Raw genomic sequence first — 20,771 nt, 5'->3', positions numbered from 1 at the left:
GATGTAACTAACTCAGTTCCTGTCCTCACCAACAGGACAATAAAAGGAATGAGGGAGACCATTCAGCCTCGTAGCTGATCTTCAACTCCATTTACCCAGCCTTGTGTTTCTTAACAACTCCATCTAACAATATTTCAATAGGCCTGCTGTATTCATTGGTCTTTAGATCCAAAATTTCCTTAGTGGAAGAAGTCTTTCCTTGATTCACCCCTAAACAGCAGATACTGGTTTCTCTGCAGTAATTGGTTCTATGAATCATTTAGTTATCTTAAATATTGAAGGGAGTAAAGCTTTACTTATGGAATCTTTTTAGCTTTAATAACACATGAATCTTTCCTGCATCTTCAACAATATCCATTCTGAATGTAATAATCTAGATGTTATTTAACCACAGCTTTAAATACTTGTCATATAGCTTCCCCCATTTTTGATCCCAGCTCAATAGTTACGGCTAATAGGGAAAAATCAAAAGCATAGAATGGTATTTATGCTTCTTGCTTATTCCATTAACACCCAATTTGAGTATATATTCACTCCCTACATTTGAATCAGGTTTTACTGCCCTTTCTGACATGTGAATAAAGATCAAGGTTCACTGTTTGCTGAAAAAAAAAATCACTTTTCTAAACCTTTTGCCAATTACGTAAAACATCTGTTTCCTGGTTCCTTGATATGCAAGCAGCTTCTTGTTTGCTTTATCAGAATATATTAAGATTTTGAACACCTATATCAAATCTCCACTTAATATTCAATGCTCAAAGAATAACTACAAGACGGATGGTTAAATCTAACCTGAATGTGGTTTAATAGGATTTAAGTTTGTCAGTCCACAAGGCTGGTGTATGGAACTAAAGGAAATGCACAAAACCAATATTCACTGTACTCCACTCACCTCATTAGATGCAAATTTGATTTTGATTTCATTCAGTAGCTTGTCTACTTTTCGGGAGATCAGATCAGGCAAAACGTCCTCTGGAACAGCATCATCAGTAATCAGGTTTATTAGTGAAAATAAGATTTGTTAAATTAAAGAAAAACACCTCCCAACTTTAGGACATCCCAAAACAGATTTTAAAATGTAATCATCATCGTAACGTGGGAAAAACTGAACTCTCATGTACTGCAGTTGTCTTATTTGATTGTTAACCGAAAGGTAAATATTGGCCCAGGAGACCAGCGTAATATCCCTGCTCTTCAAAATAGTATCATGGGATCTTGTAGCTCCACTAGGACAGGTTGTCATAATGACAGCTCTGTCAAACAATTGGTATCTCTGGCAGTGTAATGCTCCTGCAGTATTACCGAGGGTTCTGCCTGGACAATGTATGAAACTTACCAGTGCTTTGAATCATCACTCCCCAATAACAGCCAGAGGCAAGAGGGTAAAATATTAAATGGCAGGGGTGGTAATTCAGCAGTTTGGCATTGTACTTTGTGAAGGTTGACTCTAGCATCAAGGATGTGGAGAAATCTGAAACAAAATATTCTGCAGATGCTGGGGTCAAAGCAACACTCACAACACGCTGGAGGAACTCAGCAGGTCGGGCAGCATCCGTGGAAACGATCAGTCGACGTTTTGGGCCGGAACCCTTCGTCAGGACTGTAGAGGAAAGGGGCAGAGGCCCTATAAAGAAGGTGGGGGGAGGGTGGGAAGGAGAAGGCTGGTAGGTTCCAGGTGAAAAACCAGTAAGGGGAAAGATAAAGTGGTGGCAGGGAGGAGAGGCAGGAAAGGTGAAGAAAGAATAGGGGAAAACACAATGGGTAGTAGGAGGAGGCAGAACCAAGAGGGAGGAGGTAGGCAGCTGGGGGAGGGGGCAGAGTGACGAAGGGAGGGGGAGGGAATTACCGGAAGTTGGAGAATTCTATGTTCATACCAAGGGGCTGGAGACTACCTTGACGGTATACGAGGTGTTGCTCCTCCAACCTGAGTTTAGCCTCATCATGGCAGTAGAGGAGGCCATGTATGGTACCTCTTCCCACCCCGCCACATGCAAAAATGCCCTTCCCTATTCCCAGCTCCTCCGTCTCTGCCGCATCTGCTCCCAGGATGGGGCTTTCCGTTCCAGAACATCTCAAATGTCCTCTTTCTTTAAGGATCATGGTTTCCCTTCTGTTGTCATTAATGATGCCCTCACCTGCATCTCCTCCATTTCCCGCACTTCGGCCCTCACCCCATTCTCCTGTCACCACAACAGGAACAGAGTTCCCCTTGTCCTCACCTACCACCCCACTAGCCTCTGGATCCAGCACATTATCTTCCGCCACCTTCAACAGGACCCCACCACTAAGCACATCTTTCCCTCTCCGCCTTCCGCAGGGATCGGTCCCTCCGCGACTCCCTGGTCCACATGTTCCTCCCCAGAGATCTCCCACCTGGCACTTATCCTTGTAAGCGCAAGTGCTACACCTGTACCTACACCTCCTCTCTTGCCACCATTCAGGGCCCCAAACAGTACTTCCAAGTGAGGCAACACTTCACTTGTGAGTCTGTTGGGGTCATCTATTGCATCTGGTGCTCCCGGTGCGGCCTCCTTTACATCGGTGAAACCCGACGCAGATTGGGGGACGGCTTCGTCAAGCACCTCCGCTCCGTCTGCCACAACAGACAGGATCTCCCGGTGGCCACCCACTTCAACTCTGCTTCCCACTCCCATTCAGATATGTCCATACATGGCCTCCTCTACTGCCATGATGAGACTAAACTCAGGTTGAAACATAGAAACATAGAAAATAGGTGCAGGAGTAGGCCATTCGGCCCTTCGAGCCTGCACCGCCATTTATTATGATCATGGCTGATCATCCAACTAAGAACCCCGCCCCAGCCTTCCCTCCATACCCCCTGACCCCCGTAGCCACAAGGGCCATATCTAACTCCCTCTTAAATATAGCCAATGAACTGGCCTCAACTGTTTCCTGTGGCAGAGAATTCCACAGATTCACCACTCTCTGTGTGAAGAAGTTTTTCCTCATCTCGGTCCTAAAAGGCTTCCCCTCTATCCTCAAACTGTGGCCCCTCGTTCTGGACTTCCCCAACATCGGGAACAATCTTCCTGCATCTAGCCTGTCCAATCCCTTTAGGATCTTATACGTTTCAATCAGATCCCCCCCTCAATCTTCCAAATTCCAACGAGTACAAGCCCAGTTCATCCAGTCTTTCTTCATATGAAAGTCCTGCCATCCCAGGAATCAATCTGGTGAACCTTCTTTGTACTCTCTCTATGGCAAGGATGTCTTTCCTCAGATTAGGGGACCAAAACTGCACACAATACTCCAGGTGTGGTCTCACCAAGGCCTTGTACAACTGCAGTAGTACCTCCCTGCTCCTGTACTCAAATCCTCTCGCTATAAATGCCAGCATACCATTCGCCTTTTTCACCGCCTGCTCTACCTGCATGCCCACTTTCAATGACTGGTGTATAATGACACCCAGGTCTCGTTGCACCTTCCCTTTTCCTGATCGGCCACCATTCAGATAATAATCTGTTTTCCTATTTTTGCCACCAAAGTGGACAACTTCACATTTATCCACATTAAATTGCATCTGCCATGAATTTGCCCACTCACCCAACCTATCCAAGACACCCTGCATCCTCTTAGCATCCTCCTCACAGCTAACACTGCCACCCAGCTTCGTGTCATCCGCAAACTTGGAGATGCTGCATTTAATTCCCTCATCCAAGTCATTAATATATATTGTAAACAACTGGGGTCCCAGCACTGAGCCTTGCGGTACCCCACTAGTCACCGCCTGCCATTCTGAAAAGGTCCTGTTTATTCCCACTCTTTGCTTCCTGTCTGCTAACCAATTCTCCACCCACACCAATACCTTACCCCCCAATACCATGTGCTTTAAGTTTGCACATTAATCTCCTGTGTGGGACCTTGTCAAAAGCCTTTTGAAAATCCAAATATACCACATCCACTGGTTCTCCCCTATCCACTCTACTAGTTACATCCTCAAAAAATTCTGAGATTCGTCAGACATGATTTTCCTTTCACAAATCCATGCTGACTTTGTCCGATCATTTCACCGCTTTCCAAATGTGCTGTTATCACATCCTTGATAACTGACTCCAGCAGTTTCCCCACCACTGACGTTAGGCTAACCGGTCTATAATTCCCCGGTTTCTCTCTCCCTCCTTTTTTAAAAAGAGGGGTTACATTAGCCACCCTCCAATCCTCAGGAACTAGTCCAGAATCTAACGAGTTTTGAAAAATTATCACTAATGCATCCACTATTTCTTGGGCTACTTCCTTAAGCACTCTAGGATGCAGACCATCTGGCCTTGGGGACCTATCTGCCTTCAATCCCTTCAATTTACCTAACACCACTTCCCTACTAACATGTATTCCGCTCAGTTCCTCCACCTCACTGGACTATTTCTGGAAGATTATTTATGTCCTCCTTAGTGAAGACAGAACCAAAGTAATTATTCAATTGGTCTGCCATGTCCTTGCTCCCCATAATCAATTCACCTGTTTCTGTCTGCAGGGGACCTACATTTGTCTTTACCAGTCTTTTCCTTTTTACATATCTATAAAAGCTTTTACGGTCCGTTTTTTTGTTCCCTGCCAGTTTTCTCTCATAATCTTTTTTCCCCTTCCTAATTAAGCCCTTTGTCCTCCTCTGCTGAACTCTGAATTTCTCCCAGTCCTCAGGTGAGCCACTTTCTCTGGCTAATTTGTATGCTTCTTTGGAATTGATACTATCCCTAACTTCTCTTGTCAGCCACGGGTGCACTACCTTCCTTGATTTATTCTTTTGCCAAACTGGGATGAACAATTGTTGTAGTTCATCCATGCAACCTTTAAATGCTTGCCATTGCATATCCACCGTCAATCCTTTAAGTGCCATTTGCCAGTCTATCTTAGCTAATTCACATCTCATACCTTCAAAGTTACCCCTCTTTAAGTTCAGAACCTTTGTTTCTGAATTAACTATGTCACTCTCCATCTTAATGAAGAATTCCAGCATATTATGGTCACTCTTACCCAAGGGGCCTCTCACGACAAGATTGCTAATTAACCCTTCCTCATTGCTCAAAACCCAGTCCAGAATAGCCTGCTCTCTAGTTGGTTCCTTGACATGTTGGTTCAAAAAACCATCCCGCATACATTCCAAGAAATCCTCTTCCTCAGCACCTTTACCAATTTGGTTCACCCAATCTACATGTAGATTGAAGTCAACCATTATAACTGCTGTTCCTTTATTGTACACATTTCTAATTTCCTGTTTAATACCATCTCTGACCTCACTACTACTGTTAGGTGGCCTGTACACAACTCCCACCAGCGTCTTCTGCCCCTTAGTGTTACGCAGCTCTACCCATATCGATTCCACATCTTCCCGGCTTATGTCCTTCCTTTCTATTGCGTTAATCTCTTCTTTAACCAGCAACGCCACCCCACCTCCCCTTCCTTCATGTCTATCCTTCCTGAATATTGAATATCCCTGAACATTGAGCTCCCATCCGTGGTCACCCTGGAGCCATGTCTCTGTGATCCCAACTATATCATAATCATTAATCTGTACTTTCAATTCATCCACCTTATTACGAATGCTCCTTGCATTGACACACACAGCCTTCAGGCGCTCTTTTACAACTCTCTTAGCCCTTATACAATTATGCTGAAAAGTGGCCCTTTTTAATGCTTGCCCTGGATTTGTCGGCCTGCCACTTTTACTTTTCTCCTTAGTACTTTTTGCTTCTACCCTCACTTTACACCCCTCTGTCTCTCTGCACTGGTTCCCATCCCCCCGTTGTGAACTAACCTCCTCACGCCTAGCCTCTTTAATTTGATTCCCACCCCCCAACCATTCTAGTTTAAAGTCACCTCAGTAGCCCCCGCTAATCTCCCTGCCAGGATATTGGTCCCCCTAGGATTCAAGTGTAACCCGTCCTTTTTGTACAGGTCACGCCTGCGCCAAAAGAGGTCCCAATGATCCAAAAACTTGAATCCCTGCCCCCTGCTCCAATCCCTCAGCCACGCATTTATCCTCCACCTCATCGCATTCCTACTCTCACTGTCGCGTGGCACAGGCAGTAATCCCGAGATTACTACCTTTGCGGTCCTTTTTCTCAACTCCCTTCCTAGCTCCCTATATTCTCCTTTCAGGACCTCATCCCTTTTCCTACCTATGTCATTGGTACCTATATGTACCACGACCTCTGGCTCCTCACCCTCCCACTTCAGGATATCTTGGACACGATCAGAAATATCCCAGACCCTGGCACCAGGGAGGCAAACTACCATCCGGGTCTCTGGACTGCGTCCACAGAATCGCCTATCTGACCCCCTTACTATCGAGTCCCCTATCACAACTGCCCTCCTCTTCCTTGCCCTACCCTTCTGAGCTACAGGGCCAGACTCTGTGCCGGAGGCGTGGCCACTGTCGCTTCCCCCGGGTAAGCCGTCCCCCCAACAGTACTCAAACAGAAGGAGCAACACCACATATACTGTCTAAGTAGTCTCCAGTCCCTTGGTATGAACGTAGAATTCTCCAACTTCCGGTAATTCCCTCCCCCTCCCTTCCCCTATTCCTATGTCACTCTGCCTCCTCCCCCAGCTGCCTACCTCCTCCCTCTTGGTTCCACCTCCTTCTACTACCCATTGTGTTTTCCCCTATTCTTTCTTCACCTTTCCTGCCTATCGCCTCCCTGCCTCTCCTCTCCCCACCCCTCTATCTTTTCCCTTACTGGTTTTTCACCTGGAACCTACCAGCCTTCTCCTTCCCACCCTCCCCCCACCTTCTTTATAGGGCCTCTGCCCCTTCCCCCTACAGTCCTGACGAAGGGTTCCAGCCCGAAACGTCAACCAATCTTTTCCACTGATACTGCCCGACCTGCTGAGTTCCTCCAGTGTGTTGTGAGTGGAGAAATCTGAACTTGTTTGGGGTCATGGTGTGGGGCACACGGTGTCCTCCTCCTGCAAGGAGACTTTCAGTGGGAATCATCCCAGAACATGGCTAACTATTAGCCAGGAAATAATTCAGCTGCATTATGGTAGTCTATTCTCTTCCCCCACTCCCCCACTCTACCCTTCAATCCTTCCTCCCATCCAACAACCCAGACATCTGAACCCACCATACTGCACCATGTCCAGAAACACCAAGCAGATGGTCTGCACCACCTCAGCATCAGTCTGGTGGATGTGGTAACTCTCCATGATCACACTCAAGCCATCATGTTGCATGTTGGGCACCAGAATCCGAAAGGCCACAAGCTCTGAAAGGGAGAGAGTAAAGGATCCAGGTTGGGTATCTCAGTTGCAAATCCACTAGGCCTCCCATCCTGAGATCAAATCAAAACTCTGCATTTGCTCTGATCCTTTAATTCATTCCTGTGTTATTGTTTTTTGTTGTTGATTTGATCTTCCTGGCAATCTTTAAAATTCAAAAGTCAATCGATATTTGTTGCTCAGGCCTTTAATCTTCACGCTTGTTTCTCCATTAAGGTACAGCACAGCAACAACTTGTACCTCCTGTACCTAATAAAGTGGCCAATGAGTACGTTTATGTACTGTATCTTTGAAATAGAAATTTAAGGAGGACATCCCAGAGATTAGGACTTTGGCAGCTGAAGATAATGGATGCTAGTGAAGAACTGATCAAAACTAGATCTAAAGGAACTCAGGGTTGGAGATTAAAAGGGAGCGGTAAGGTTATGTAAATGAAGTTATCCTTAACTTGGAACTGCTCAACTTGGAACTAATGTTGGCAAGTGAGCCAGGTTATCCAACGCTACTTTGACCAGCATAACTTGGGGCAAAGGTTACAACAAGGGCAAACAAGTGTTGGATAACCACATTTGCAGAAGTTCAAAGAAGGTCTTGGAGTAGTTTAAAAGGTCGGCACATCATGGGTTGAAGGGCCTGTACTGTGCTGCACTGTTTTATGTTCTATGCTTTGAGAAGTCAGTGGCGAGATAATAAAGGCATGCAAGAGAGTTTAGGCTGAAAAGCGTGGACGGTTGTGAGGGGGGGAAACTAGCAACCTTGGTGATGGCATGAACAGGTGGTCAGAGGCTCATCTTGGAGCCAAATACAAGCTCCCGAACAATCTCAAAACTGCCAAGGTGAGGGATGAGTGAACAGAATCTGTGGCCGTGACTGAACACAATGGCTTCAATCTATTCAATATTTAACTGGGGGAAATCTCTACTTATCAACCCGCCTGAAGCTGGATAAGAGTCTGACAATTTAGGAATAGCGGGAGATGAGTGTGAGGGAGAAGGTGATATCCCAGAAGAGACACAAACATTATCAGCAAACTTGAAAATAAATAAATTTTGGAAGGGAAGCTTGTGGCTGGCTGTCTCACTGAAGTAGGGTTGAGGAAGCAAACTTTGATCTGTCTGGCCTGATAACATGATGGAATCTACCCAAAGTGCAAATTCAGAGCTATCAAATTTAGGACTGAGGAAAGCAGCAGAGGCAGGTGATCAAACAGTGCAACATTAGCATCACTGAGGTCAGTGACTTGTCTTCAAAATTCAAAGTAAATTTATAATCAAAATACATACATGCCACCATATACTACCCTAAGATTCATTTTCTTGTGGAAATTCAAAATAGAACCAAGAAACATAACAGAATTGATGAAAAACTACACACAAACAAGACTGACAAATATCAAATGTGCAAATAAAATCAATTTATTTAAATACAAAAGAAATAGTTAATACTGAGAACGTGAGTTGCAGAGTCCTTGAATGTGAGTCCAGAGATTGAGGAATCAGCTCAGAACTGAGGTGAGTGAAGTTTGCATTTGTTTGAAGAGAGGAAGGGGAAACATAATGGGCAAAGGGGTGAAGAAAAGAGTTTCTAATTAAGATAAGTGGGGATTAGATTTGCATTCCACAGTGCTGAAAGATTACCGAGGCTAGGTATTAATATGGAGTTGAGGTTACAATGAAATTGGAAGTGATCTTATTAAAGTTCTGAGCAGGCTCAAGGGCCCAAGTAGGCTACTGTTCCTTATTTACATCTTCACACATGAGGATATTTTGTTCATTTGATGCTGGAAGTGTGAGGGAGGTATCCACAGGGGTATAGCTCCATGTTTAATGAACCAGCTGGAACTAAGAGTAAATGGGCAAACCATTTATCTACCGTATCTACTCAAAGCTGCCTCCCTTGTCTGTCTGGGAGTAGAAACAAGGTTTGTACTAAAAGGAATATCCAGATGAGAAAGGGACTGACGGTTTTAATACCAACTTTAACATCAAAAGGTGTGGTTGAGCAGATCACCATCTGCAGAAACGACACGATGATCAGAGTGCCAAAACTAAGACAGTCATTAAGACCGCTAGACACAGGAGCAGAATTAGGCCATTTGGCCCATCAAGTCTGCTCTGCCATTCCATCATGGTTGATTTATTTTCCTTCTCAACCCCATTCTCCTGCCCTCCTCATTTGATGCCCTTATTATTTAAGAACCTATCAATCTCCACTTTAAATATACCCACAGAATTCCACAGATTCATCACCCTCTGGCTAAAGAAATCCTTCCTCATCTCTGTTCTAAAGGGATTCAGGAAGTTGAAAGTAAACCTATCCAAATGTGGTTGCAGGAGTGGTGGAATGGAAGGCGAATGTCGCTGGTGAACATTAAAAGTGATCAGTGATTGTCCTGTCTGTCATTAAAATGACAAGGGCAGTTCGGCTATGTCCGGTGGTAAATTCAGCAGAGTGACCGTCAGCACAAGGTTAGGCAGCATGTGTGGAAGGGGCTGATAGGAGGCAGCAACTCAGAAGAGGAAGTGTATGAAGTGAAATGAAAAAGAAAATAAATAAATAAATAAACAAAGGCGTCCGTTAGTCTTGTGAGACCATGGATCTGCGCCTGGAAAGTCTTCACTCTCCAGGGCACAGGCCTGGGCAAGGTTGTATGGAAGACCAGCAGTTGCCCATGCTGCAAGTCTCCCCTCTCCACGACACCAGTGTTGTCCAAGGGAAGGGCATTAGGACCCATACAGCTTGGCACCAGTGTCGTCGCAGAGCACTGTGTGATTAAGTGCCTTGCTCAAGGACACAACACGTTGCCTCGGCTGGGGCTCGAACTCACGACCTTCAGGTCGCTAGTCCAATGCCTTAACACTTGGCCACGTGCCCACACAAAAGAAAATAAAATGGGATTGAAATCTTAAGGGAAAGGAAACGCTCGTGTGCTGGCCTTGGGAGTGAAAAGCAGTGAAGGCACCTCACTGATTTAAAAACTTTATTGTCCTTGGGTAGGTGCAGGACAAAGAACATTTTAAAGATGATTTGGTGATAATTCTAAATCTAATCTGTAATAACAACTACTGCAACAGTTTAAAAGTCTTTATGTAGTGGAAAGGAGTTACTGCCCTCAGCCAGGATCCCAAGTCCTCCTCCATATTGACGCAAGCATTCACAGCAAGTTCACAAGTACATAGACATTATCGGGAGAAGTGCTGTGAAAGGTGATCTATTCCTAGAACCCACAAGGTTAACAGCTGGAAGGTGAACTGGTCTGAAAAGCCGTTAACAGAATTGACCACCAGATTAGTCTGTTCATGACCTGGGCCAATTGGCATTGTTACCCCTAAGGCAGCAAAGAGCCTCTCAATAGCCTCTTCAGGAGAGGCAGAAGAACAGTAGTTCACCTGATAAACTGCACGCTGGTTAAAGAACTGATCTCTAAACCTTACCTGACATTCGGATCAGGCTAGACAGGGCAAGACAGATATTCTTCACGCTATTTTCTTTTCGTAGATGGAGAATGTACGCTTGAATTAGGAGCAGAGTGATGCCTTCAAACTGCTCATCGGACAGTGTCTCTGAAGAGAAAGGAAATATGACAAACCCATAAAGCTCGGATCAAGCATGCAGTCGGTAGCAGTATGTGGAGACTGAATGAATTCCACAGAGACACTGTAACAGACTAATTGAGTCACGTATGGATATTACACACGGGATGTGACACTCACCCAGACTCCAAACACACTTTGTACTGTCCGGAGGCACTGAGAAAAGCATAACCACCAACTCATGGACTCTTACTGAGCACAACACGAACTACAGCATACAATGCAGTGCACTCTGCACACATACACACACTGTACCCAGATTACAGCACATGATACATTCCAGAAGAATGCAAGGTCACAAATGACTTTGTGTGTGCATCTGTGGTAATATTTGCCAAGTGATTATGTGTATGCACTCACTGCTTTAATTTAATGTGTGTTTGTTTTTTTTTAGCATTTTTTGCTTGTAAGGGTATATGCCTTGCGATGATAGGTTTGTGGACTAACCCTCCAAGGAAAGAGCCCATAGTGCTGAGCAGGCTGACTCCACCACATCTCCATTCTGAAGATGATTCTTCAGTACTTTCCAAACAGTCCCCAGGGCACCTTCCAATTTTGCTGTTCGTGCATTTTTTTCTGCAGGAGGAACGGGGAAAAGGACACGGTTACACAGTAATTCTAATCTCTGACCACTCCGAGTTACGCACAAGAGTGGACCTTCCCCCACCCCGAGGCGGTGTTGGCCACGGTTCAGTGAGCAGCCCTGTAGCCCTTGAGTGATTGGGTTCTGGGTTTGTACAACCCCCCTCTTGTTTTGTACAGCCAAGCTATCTTGTGCACAGTAACTTAAACCAAAGCCTGCCTTTGCAACGGCACATAAAGCAGCATTTTGATGGGCCAAATGTTCTCCCGTGCTGTACCAAGTCTACGAGTTTGAAGATGAGCTTGGAGCTTTCCCAGGGATAGGACAATACCCATCATTTCAGCATCACTGAAAAAAAGATAATTTGATCACTATTGCAACTTAAAAATTTTGGAATATTCTGACGTTCTTAAAGAAATGTCTAAATATGTCCCTTTAAAAGAAATCAAAGGGTCTGATTTAGGAAATCCACAGGGTTTCCTTGTCTAACCCCCTACCCACGCAGGTAGCCCAAGGCTGCTTGACTTAACAATTTGATGGCTTTTCATTCACTTTGCCATTACTACAGAGCCCAGCATTTTCCTTGACAAGAGAAAATCTGCAGACGCTGGAATTCCAAGCAACACACACAAAATGCTGGAGGAACTCAGCAGGCCAGGCAGCATCTATGGGGAAAAAAAGTACAGTTGACGTTTCGGGCCGAGGCCGTATGGCTGGGCTCAACTTCCCTCTGTGTGACCAGCAGTGGATTAAAAAAAACACTTTGTATCCTGTATCTCCCCCTCAACTTGGTGGTTTGGGGGGATAAGTGGTTAGGCCAAGAGCAAGGTGCTCTCTCTAAAACCTGAAAAATCCTTCAAACCAAACAGCAAATTCAGGTGTGGCCTGCGAAGGCAGAGACTACAGCAATGGGGAGGACCCTGGTGGCGTTATTGCCTTGGTGGTAGGAGGCAGAGGGTGGCGGTGGCAGGTTGTATTTCAGATTTGAGATCCGCTGGAGATCTGAAAACCAGTGGTGTGTCACAGGGATCTATGCACCTGCACTGCCAGTAAAGTCAGCAACTGTTGCCCATTCTTAAAGGAGGTGGAGAACCATAATCTGTAGCAGAAGTGCTCCCGGAGTCCAATGGCTATGGATTTCCGGAATTAAAAATCAGCGAAAGTGAAGGAAAGGGAATATATTTGTAGGTTAAGAGGTAAAAATTAATTGCAAGATAAGTTTAGGTGACAAACTCAACTGCCTGTAAGGAGTTTGTACGTTCTCCCTGTCACCGCGTGGGTTTCCTCCAAGTGCTCTGGTTCCCTCCGACAGTCCAAAGGTGTAGCGGTTGGGAGGTTAATTGGTCATTGTAGATTGTGCCGTGATTAGGCTAGGGTTAAAATTGGGGGATTGCTGGGCTCGGAGGTCTGGGAGGGCCTTTTCCGCGCTGTAACTCAGTAAATAAATATATAGATGGCTCTGTAAAATTAGAAGGGGATATTGATAGATCAAACGAGTGAGTAAAGTTGTGGCAGACTGAGTTCTGTGTGATGAATTGAGATGAGTACATAAGGAAGACAGATCAGAGTGGTTTCTAAGTAGTGAAGAACTAGGAAATGGAAAGGAATAGAGTTAGATACCCATATATAGAAATCTTTTAAAAATTAGTGGACAGGTAATAAAGACTGATGAGTGTTTTGTTACAAACTACACAGATCAAAGTCCTCATTTCTAGACTATTTTCACTTTTGATTTGGAGATTCACCAAAATATCTCTGGGACTAACAGAGCTACATTGTAAAGATGGATGGTTTAAACCAGGCTTGTATTCCCTTGAATATGGCAAACTTAAGGTGACCTAATTAAAGTTTAAGAATGTTAAAGGATTTGAGGTTCTGTAGATGGGGAGAAGTTACTTCCCCTGGTAGATGAGACTGGAGCAAAGGTAAATTATCTTAACATTAGAGCTTGACTATATAGAAACTTCTTCAGGAAAAAAATTATTAAAATCTGGGATCCTATCCTGCAATATATGGTTGAGACCCAGCATCAATTTATATTTTTTTTTAATCAGGTAGAGGCGTGAAGAGTAATGTAACCAAGGCAAGTACAAAATGTCTTCGGTCTAAAAAGTAGAAAATATGTAAAGGGACCAGACGACTAATTCCTTTTCCCATGAAAAGTTTAGAACCTTAGGTTCATTTCTTACTCCCTAACCAACCATACCAAGCATATAACACACAGGATATATCAAACAGATACAGGTTATTTGGTTCATCGGGACTAAATTGGTGTGTATCACCTTTCTATCTCCAACTACAATCAGGAGGGGGAAAAACAATCAAATACTTACTGGTTGTGACAAGGCTCCAGATAGCTCCACAGCAGGGAATGCAGATGTGGCTGTAATCAATGTACGTTCTCAATGTCGTCAAGATTGACTGGATCCCATTGGCTCGCCCAATCAGCTTTCCAGCTGCTTCTGTAAGGAGGAAAACAAAATCTCAGGGTTTGGGCACTTTCAGATGATCTGGGATCTAGATCAGACGATGTGTTCCTATTCTGACCTCAAAGCAATTCAATCCCCGTTGAATACACAGTAGATCCCAGTCATGTAACCATGAATAGCCAGGCTTCCTTTACACAGTTCTATTCAACACTTCCCAAAATGAAGAAGTGAATTAGGTGAAGGAAGTGTAAAGCTCCCATTACTCTTTTACATCATTTATACCCACGGCAGGAACAAAATCAGTTAGTTATGGAATAAACCTGGTTCTACACCACCTATCAAACACTGCCATTCAAGATTCAAAATTGTTTAAGTATTCCACTTCACTTCACTAGTGTAAAGAAGAACAAAATAATTGTTACTCCAGATCCGAAGCAGCACATAAAAAACACACTAAGTACACAATAATTTTTTAAAACATACAAGATGGCTTATATACACAGCTTGCATGTTTAGATAGAGATGTAAAGATTTTTACTCATGTATTTTAAGGATGTAAGAAATAAAGTCAATTCAATTCAATTCAATTCAGATTGATTGTATGCCCATAACGTGACACGAGGCAGAGGTGTGTCTGTATGTAAGGTGACTCTGATAGGAAATGCTAACGTAGTGGTGGTGGGTGGATTAGTGATGTTGAGTCTGGTGGTCCTGGCATGGACGCTATGTAGCCTCCTCCGTGATGGCACTGGGACAAACAGTCCATGAGCAGGGAGGGTGGGATTCTTCATGATATTGCAGGTCCTTTTTCCAGCTCCTTTCTGTATATAGATCCTTGACGGTGGATAGGTGGGTGCCAGTGATGCTTTGGGCGATTTTGATTATCCTTTATAAAACCTTCCTGCACACCACAGTGTAGTTTCTGTACCGTGCAATGATGCAGCTTGTTAGGATGCTCTCTACTGCACATCTGAAGAAGGATGTGAGTATAGGTGTGCACAGTCCAGCTCCCTTCAGCCTCCTCAGAAATCTGAGGCATTGGTGGGCTTTTCTTTGATTGTATAGGATGTGTTCTGGAATCAAGAGAGCTTTCCACTGCTGCACCACCTATGTAAAGGGAAGTGCGGGTGGTGCAAGTTCTCCTGACTCAATAACCATCTCTTTTGTTTTTTTAAAACTTATTTTTCTTGAATTTCATCATCAAACATTTCCATCAGATGTATTTCAGATACTGTAAATATGTATCATATATTGTCACAAATCTCCACATAATACTTATCTGAGGTATACACTTATAGAAAGGAGAGGAAAGAAAGAACAATCGAAAGAAGAAAAATATGTACAAAGTAGGGGGTGATTTTTTTTACAACATATTATTGACTTGTGAGAATAAAATCAGACCTATGAGGTGTTATGTAGTTAAACCATTTTTCCAATATGAATAAAATTGTTCCAACTTATGATTAACAGATGCTGTTATCTTCTCTGTTTTGTAAATGTCCATTGTAATTTCCATCCATACAGTTAAAGTTGGGCTCTCCTGTGATAACCATTTCCTGGTAAGGGTCTTTTTACCAGCCACCAACAGTACATTCATTAAATATTTATCTCTTTTCAACCATTCTTGAGGTATATACCCAAAATATATGGTCTTACTCTCTAAGGGTATTTCACATTTAAAGATGTCTTGTAGGGCATTATGTATCCCACTCCAATAGTCTTTGATAACAGGGCATTCCCAAAAAAATATGATAATGGTTTGCATTTTGATTTCCACAATTTCTCCAGCAAACAGGGGGGTTACTATCATAATGGGATTTCTGAGATGGAGTAACAAAATATCTTATCAAGTTTTTCCACCCGAACTCCCTCCATTTCTGTGAACTGGTACACTTCCATTGATACCTCCATATTATTGTCCAGTCTTCCTCAGATATAATTATCCCTCTTTCCTTCGCCCATTTTGTTTTAATGTATGAAGTCGAATGTGTTTTAAGATTTGACAAACCCTTATACACACTTGAAATTATTCTACTACCGTTGTCTGACTTATATGCTTTTCTAAATACATCTCTTTTGTCTTGTTGGCATTGGGGAAGAGGCTGTTTGTCTGGTGCCAGGCCTCGAGCACTTCCACCTCCTCGGTAGGCTGTCTCATCATGGGCTATCAGCCCCACCGCTGCCGTGTCAGTGGCAAAATTGACAATGTGTTTACTCTGGTGTTTGGCCACGCAGTCACGTGCGAGTGGTGCTCAGCAAGTTGAGGGAAGCAGATGTGCATCCTGACTGTCTGAGAAGGCCAACACCCAGTTGCACAGTGGTGTATTTCGATCGAGGAGTGGAGTTCGTTCTCCAAGTTCTGTGGGACAATGGCATTTAAAGTTCTCTCTGCATATAAATAGCTCCAGTGTTAAGGAGCAGCACAGGTAAGGTAGAGATTAGAGTTCACTGTACTTCACCCCATCAGCCTTTCCCAGGTTAGTACAACATGGAGGTGAAACCGTCTCGTTAAGTACAGACACAAGAGGTACTGCAGATGCTGGAAATCTAGAGCAATACACACAGTGTGCTGGAGGAACTCAGCAGGTCAGGCAGCATCGATGGATGGGAATGGGACCGCTGAGTCCTGAAGAAGGGTCTCGGCCCGAAATGTTGACTGTTTATTCCCATCCATTGGTACTGTCTGACCTGCTGAGCTCCTCCAGGGCATTGTGTGTCTCGTGAAGTACTTCCAGGATAAATGCAGACACATTAAAGGTAGAACAAGGCTTCCTCTGAAATGTTCCATCAGACATTCTCCAGGCTGGTTCAATACAGGTTTAGAAATTCAGAAAACTCCCTCAAGTAGTTTTTAGTCAACGTTTATAATAACACCTTTGTTCCCTAGAACACGTGTACATGATGAAGCAGCCTTCAAAATAGTCTTATTGTTGCAGTAACAAACCATTACTTGAATTCCTAAAGCTCTGTTCCAATCAAAATGGCAGTATCCAATCTTACCACTTCCTGACAGCACCATGAGAAGTTTGCAAATGACTATCTGGAGATCCACGCACTTGCGTTGTGACTCCATCACTGACAGAACGACGTTGATCACAGTCTCACTGAACAGATTGTCATCTTCCACACTGAGCTCTGTGGCTGTGGGAAAGTAAAAAAAAATCAGAATGGCTTTCAGAGTTTCTGTGATGACGCTGCAGATTTTCCTGTTAGAAAGACCACAATCTCAATTATTTTTTAAGTGATGTTTCTCAAGAGATAACTATGGATGAAGGGAGATCTTGGGATCTAAGTTCATAGCTCCTTGAAAGTGGCTACACAGGTCAATAAGGTGGTTAAGAAGGCTTATGGAATGCTTGCTTTTATTATTCAAGGCATTGAGTTCAAAAGTCCAAACACGAGGAATTCTGCAGATGCTGGAAATTCAAGCAACACACATCAAAGTTGCTGGTGAACGCAGTAGACCAGGCAGCATCTCTAGGAAGAGGTACAGTCGACGTTTCAGGCTGAGACCCTCTGTCAGGACTAACTTTTCCTTCTCCCTGGGCCTCCTGTCCCATGATCCTCTCATATCCCTTTTGCCAATCACCTGTCCAGCTCTTGGCTCCATCCCTCCCCCTCCTGTCTCCTCCTATCATTTTGGATCTCCCCCTCCCACTTTCAAATCTCTTACTAACTCTTCCTTCAGTTAGTCCTGACAAAGGGTCTCGGCCCGAAACGTTGACTGTACCTCTTCCTAGAGATGCTGCCTGGCCTGCTGAGCTCAAGAGTCAAGAGGTTATGTTGCAACTTTATAAATCTCTGGTTAGGCCACATCTGGAGTACTGCATACAGTTCTGGTCTAAAGGAGCAGATTAGGTAAAGGAGGGACGTTGAGGCTTTGGAGAGGGAGCAGAAGAGGTTCACCAGGATGCTGCCTGGTTTAGAGGGTATGTGCTATCATGAGAGGCTGGACAAACTTGGATTGTTTTCTCTGGAACAGTGGAGGCTGAGGGAAGATCTGAGAGAGGTTTATAAGATTATGAGAGGGCATGCACTGAATGTGAGAGGGGGCAGGTTCAAAGGGGATGTGAGGGGTAAGTTTTTTTTTACTCAGAGAGTGGCGGAATGCACTGCCCAGTGGAGTCTTTTAAGACACGTTTAGATAGGCTCGTGCATGTAAGGAAGATGGTGAGATATAGACATTGTGTGGAGGGATTACTGCTTGGGGGTTTTTGATTCGCTTTTTAGCTGGTTTAGCACAGCACTGTGGGGTGAAGGGCCTGTCCCTGTGCTGTACTGTTCTACGTTCTAAAACGCTGAAGAAATTGCCCTGCCTTTTAAAGTAGCAGGATCATCTGTGAGGTCTTTATCCAGATACTGTGAGGTCCTTACCGAGATACTGTGAGGTCCTTACCGAGATACTGTGAGGTCCTTACTGAGATATTGTGAGGTACTTATTGAGATACTGTGAGGTCTTTATTGAGGTACCGTGCGGAATAGACCATTCTTTAGAGAGCAGGTTTGACAGTGAACACTTCTAGGGTACTGCCCATTCAACATTACAGTGCTGCCTCAACAACAGTGCAGAATTCTCTCTGTGATGTCCCTCTGATGGTGCAGAGACAGTGCAGCATTGCTCAGTACAGCCACTGTCTGCACAGAGCTCCCTCAGTGCTCTCTCTCCAACTGAGAGGGAGGGGGGCTTCCCTCAGACTTTATTACACAACAGTCCAGCACCCCTCAGTCCAACACAGGAGAGTATGTGCTCAAATATCCATCTGATCTCAACTACAAATCCAGTAATAGGTGCTAAAAATGTTGGTCAGATTCTGCATGACTGGGTGTAAGTGGTTACATTTGATTACCTTACCTTTAATTGCAAGCTTCAGGAATATCTGGCACACCTCAGCCTGTATTTCCAAGCAGTCTGGATGGACGTTCAGCAAAGTGGTAAGGACTGGAGTAACCTGTGCACTGTCCATCAGCACTGAACAGGGGAAAGGAATAAAGTTAATGTTTGGTGATAGGGGACTCTATAGTTAGGGGGTCAGACAGGCGACTCTGTGGACGCAGGAAAGAAACGCGGATGGTAGTTTGCCTCCCAGGTGCCGGGTCCAGGATGTTTCCGATCACGTCCACGATATCCTGAAGTGGGAAGGAGAACAGACAGAGGTCATGGTACATTATGGGGCAGGTACAAGGCCTTGACTCCAGCCAACGTAGCTCTCCGGGTCATTGAGGCACGCAAACCTCCAAACCCTGTGGCAAGGTTGTGGTCCTCTTGGAGGTCAGTCATCCACAGCAAGAAGAGAATCCATAAAGCTGAACAATTACGATGTGGGGATGATGTCATATTGGTATCGGCTCTTCATTCACTGGGTATCAACAACGGACAGGTGTTCTAGATCTTCTACCATCCATTTACAAATACATGACAGATGATAATAAAACGGAACTTTGTTTGCCATGAATGATACTTTGAGATCACTGCAAAGAGTATGTCCATTCCATTCCAGAGATGGCTGGAAGTATGAAGGTTCTCCAGCTGTAGTTCATTTACTTCCAAGTAAAAGCTCTATGTAAACCCTATGGGCTCCCCATCTAAGGAAAGATGTGCTGGCATTAGAGAGGGTTGAGAGGAGGTTCGCAAGGATGATACCAGGAGTGAAAGGGTTATTATACGAGGAACGTTTGATAGCTCTAGGTCTGTACTCACTGGAATTTAGAAGTGTGAGGGGGGGGATCTCATTGAAATTTTTCAAATGTTGAAAGGCCAAGACAAAGTAGATGTGGAAAGGACTTTCCCATGGTGGGGGAGTCTAGGACAAGAGGGCACAGCCTCAGGATAGAGGGGCATCCATCTAAAGCAGAGATGCGGAAGAAATTTCTTCAGCCAGAGGGTGGTGAATTTGTGGAATTTAATACCACAGGCAGCTGTGGAGGCCAGGTCATTGGGCGTATTTAAGGACTTGATAAGATTCTTGATTAGACACGGCCTCGAAGGTTATGGGGAGAAGGCCAGGGAGTGAGGCTGAAAACAAAGGACCAGCCATGATTGAATGGCGGAGCAAATTCGATGGGCCAAATGGCCTAATTCTGCTCCTATGTCTTGTTAAACACAAAGTCTGGTGTGCATTCTGTATGATTGCATAGAATATTGCTGGACAACGTAGTTCAGGCTCAATGCAACAAAGTAATTAGCCACTGAGGCAGAAATTGAGAAGAATGAAAGCAGAACTGCAAGATTATATTCATCGGGAATGGCTGAGCAGACTGAGGTGATCTAAAGTGGCCGTTAACACGATGACAGAGTTTAATAGTGGTAGAGGTAAAGATGTTTTGATTGTTTATTCATTTACAGGCCCTTCCAGCCCAACGAACCACTTCTCACAGCAACCCCCCCCCCCGCCCCCGAAATGTTAAATGACTCTTCTGTTGGTAAAGAAAGACTCTCCTGCTGGAAAAACTTAATTGTCTTATTTTTATGAAAATTCACAGTCCAGCAACCACCCTGCGATTTAATCCTAGCCTAATCACAGGACAATTTACAATGACCAATTAACCTTTGAACTGTGGGAGGAAACCAAAGCACCTGGAGGAAACTCACACGGTCACAGGGAGAATCAGGTTTATTATCAGCGGCACGTGTCGTGAAATTTGTTAACTTTGCAGCAGCAGTTCAATGCAGTACATGATAATACAGAAAGAAAAAATATGTATACCAATTACAGTAAGTATACATATGTGTATTGAAGAGATTTAAAAAGCATAAAAACAGAAATAACATATATTTTAAAAAGTGAGGTAGTGTTCATGGGTTCAATGTCCATTTAGGAATTAGATGGCAGAGGGAAAGAAGCTGTTCCTGAATCGCTTCAGGCTTTGGTACCTCCTTCCTGACGGTAACAGTGAGAAGGGGGCATGTCCTGGGTGATGGGGGTCCTT

At 44.2% G+C, this 20,771-nt stretch overlaps 1 protein-coding gene across 4 annotated transcripts in view; it reads right to left on the bottom strand.

Moving 5' to 3' along the window:
- The window catches only part of LOC140186322 (serine/threonine kinase-like domain-containing protein STKLD1), a 53,755-nt gene that overhangs the window by 5,677 nt on the left and 27,307 nt on the right, over nucleotides 1-20,771 (bottom strand). For all 4 annotated transcript variants that reach the window (XM_072240441.1, XM_072240440.1, XM_072240442.1 and 1 more), the window contains 7 exons: nucleotides 18,697-18,813; nucleotides 16,845-16,985; nucleotides 13,749-13,877; nucleotides 11,280-11,408; nucleotides 10,674-10,802; nucleotides 7,086-7,226; nucleotides 893-972 (listed from right to left, as the gene is read on the bottom strand). In XM_072240441.1, coding sequence (XP_072096542.1) covers nucleotides 893-972; nucleotides 7,086-7,226; nucleotides 10,674-10,802; nucleotides 11,280-11,408; nucleotides 13,749-13,877; nucleotides 16,845-16,985; nucleotides 18,697-18,813 — 866 coding nt within the window. The remainder of the gene's footprint in view (nucleotides 1-892; nucleotides 973-7,085; nucleotides 7,227-10,673; nucleotides 10,803-11,279; nucleotides 11,409-13,748; nucleotides 13,878-16,844; nucleotides 16,986-18,696; nucleotides 18,814-20,771) is intronic.

Source organism: Mobula birostris, chromosome 22, assembly GCF_030028105.1.
Source record: "Mobula birostris isolate sMobBir1 chromosome 22, sMobBir1.hap1, whole genome shotgun sequence".
In the NCBI taxonomy this organism is placed as follows: domain Eukaryota; kingdom Metazoa; phylum Chordata; class Chondrichthyes; order Myliobatiformes; family Myliobatidae; genus Mobula; species Mobula birostris.
Note: the sequence above shows the minus strand (reverse complement) of the source record. Positions and strands in the feature narration are given on the sequence as shown.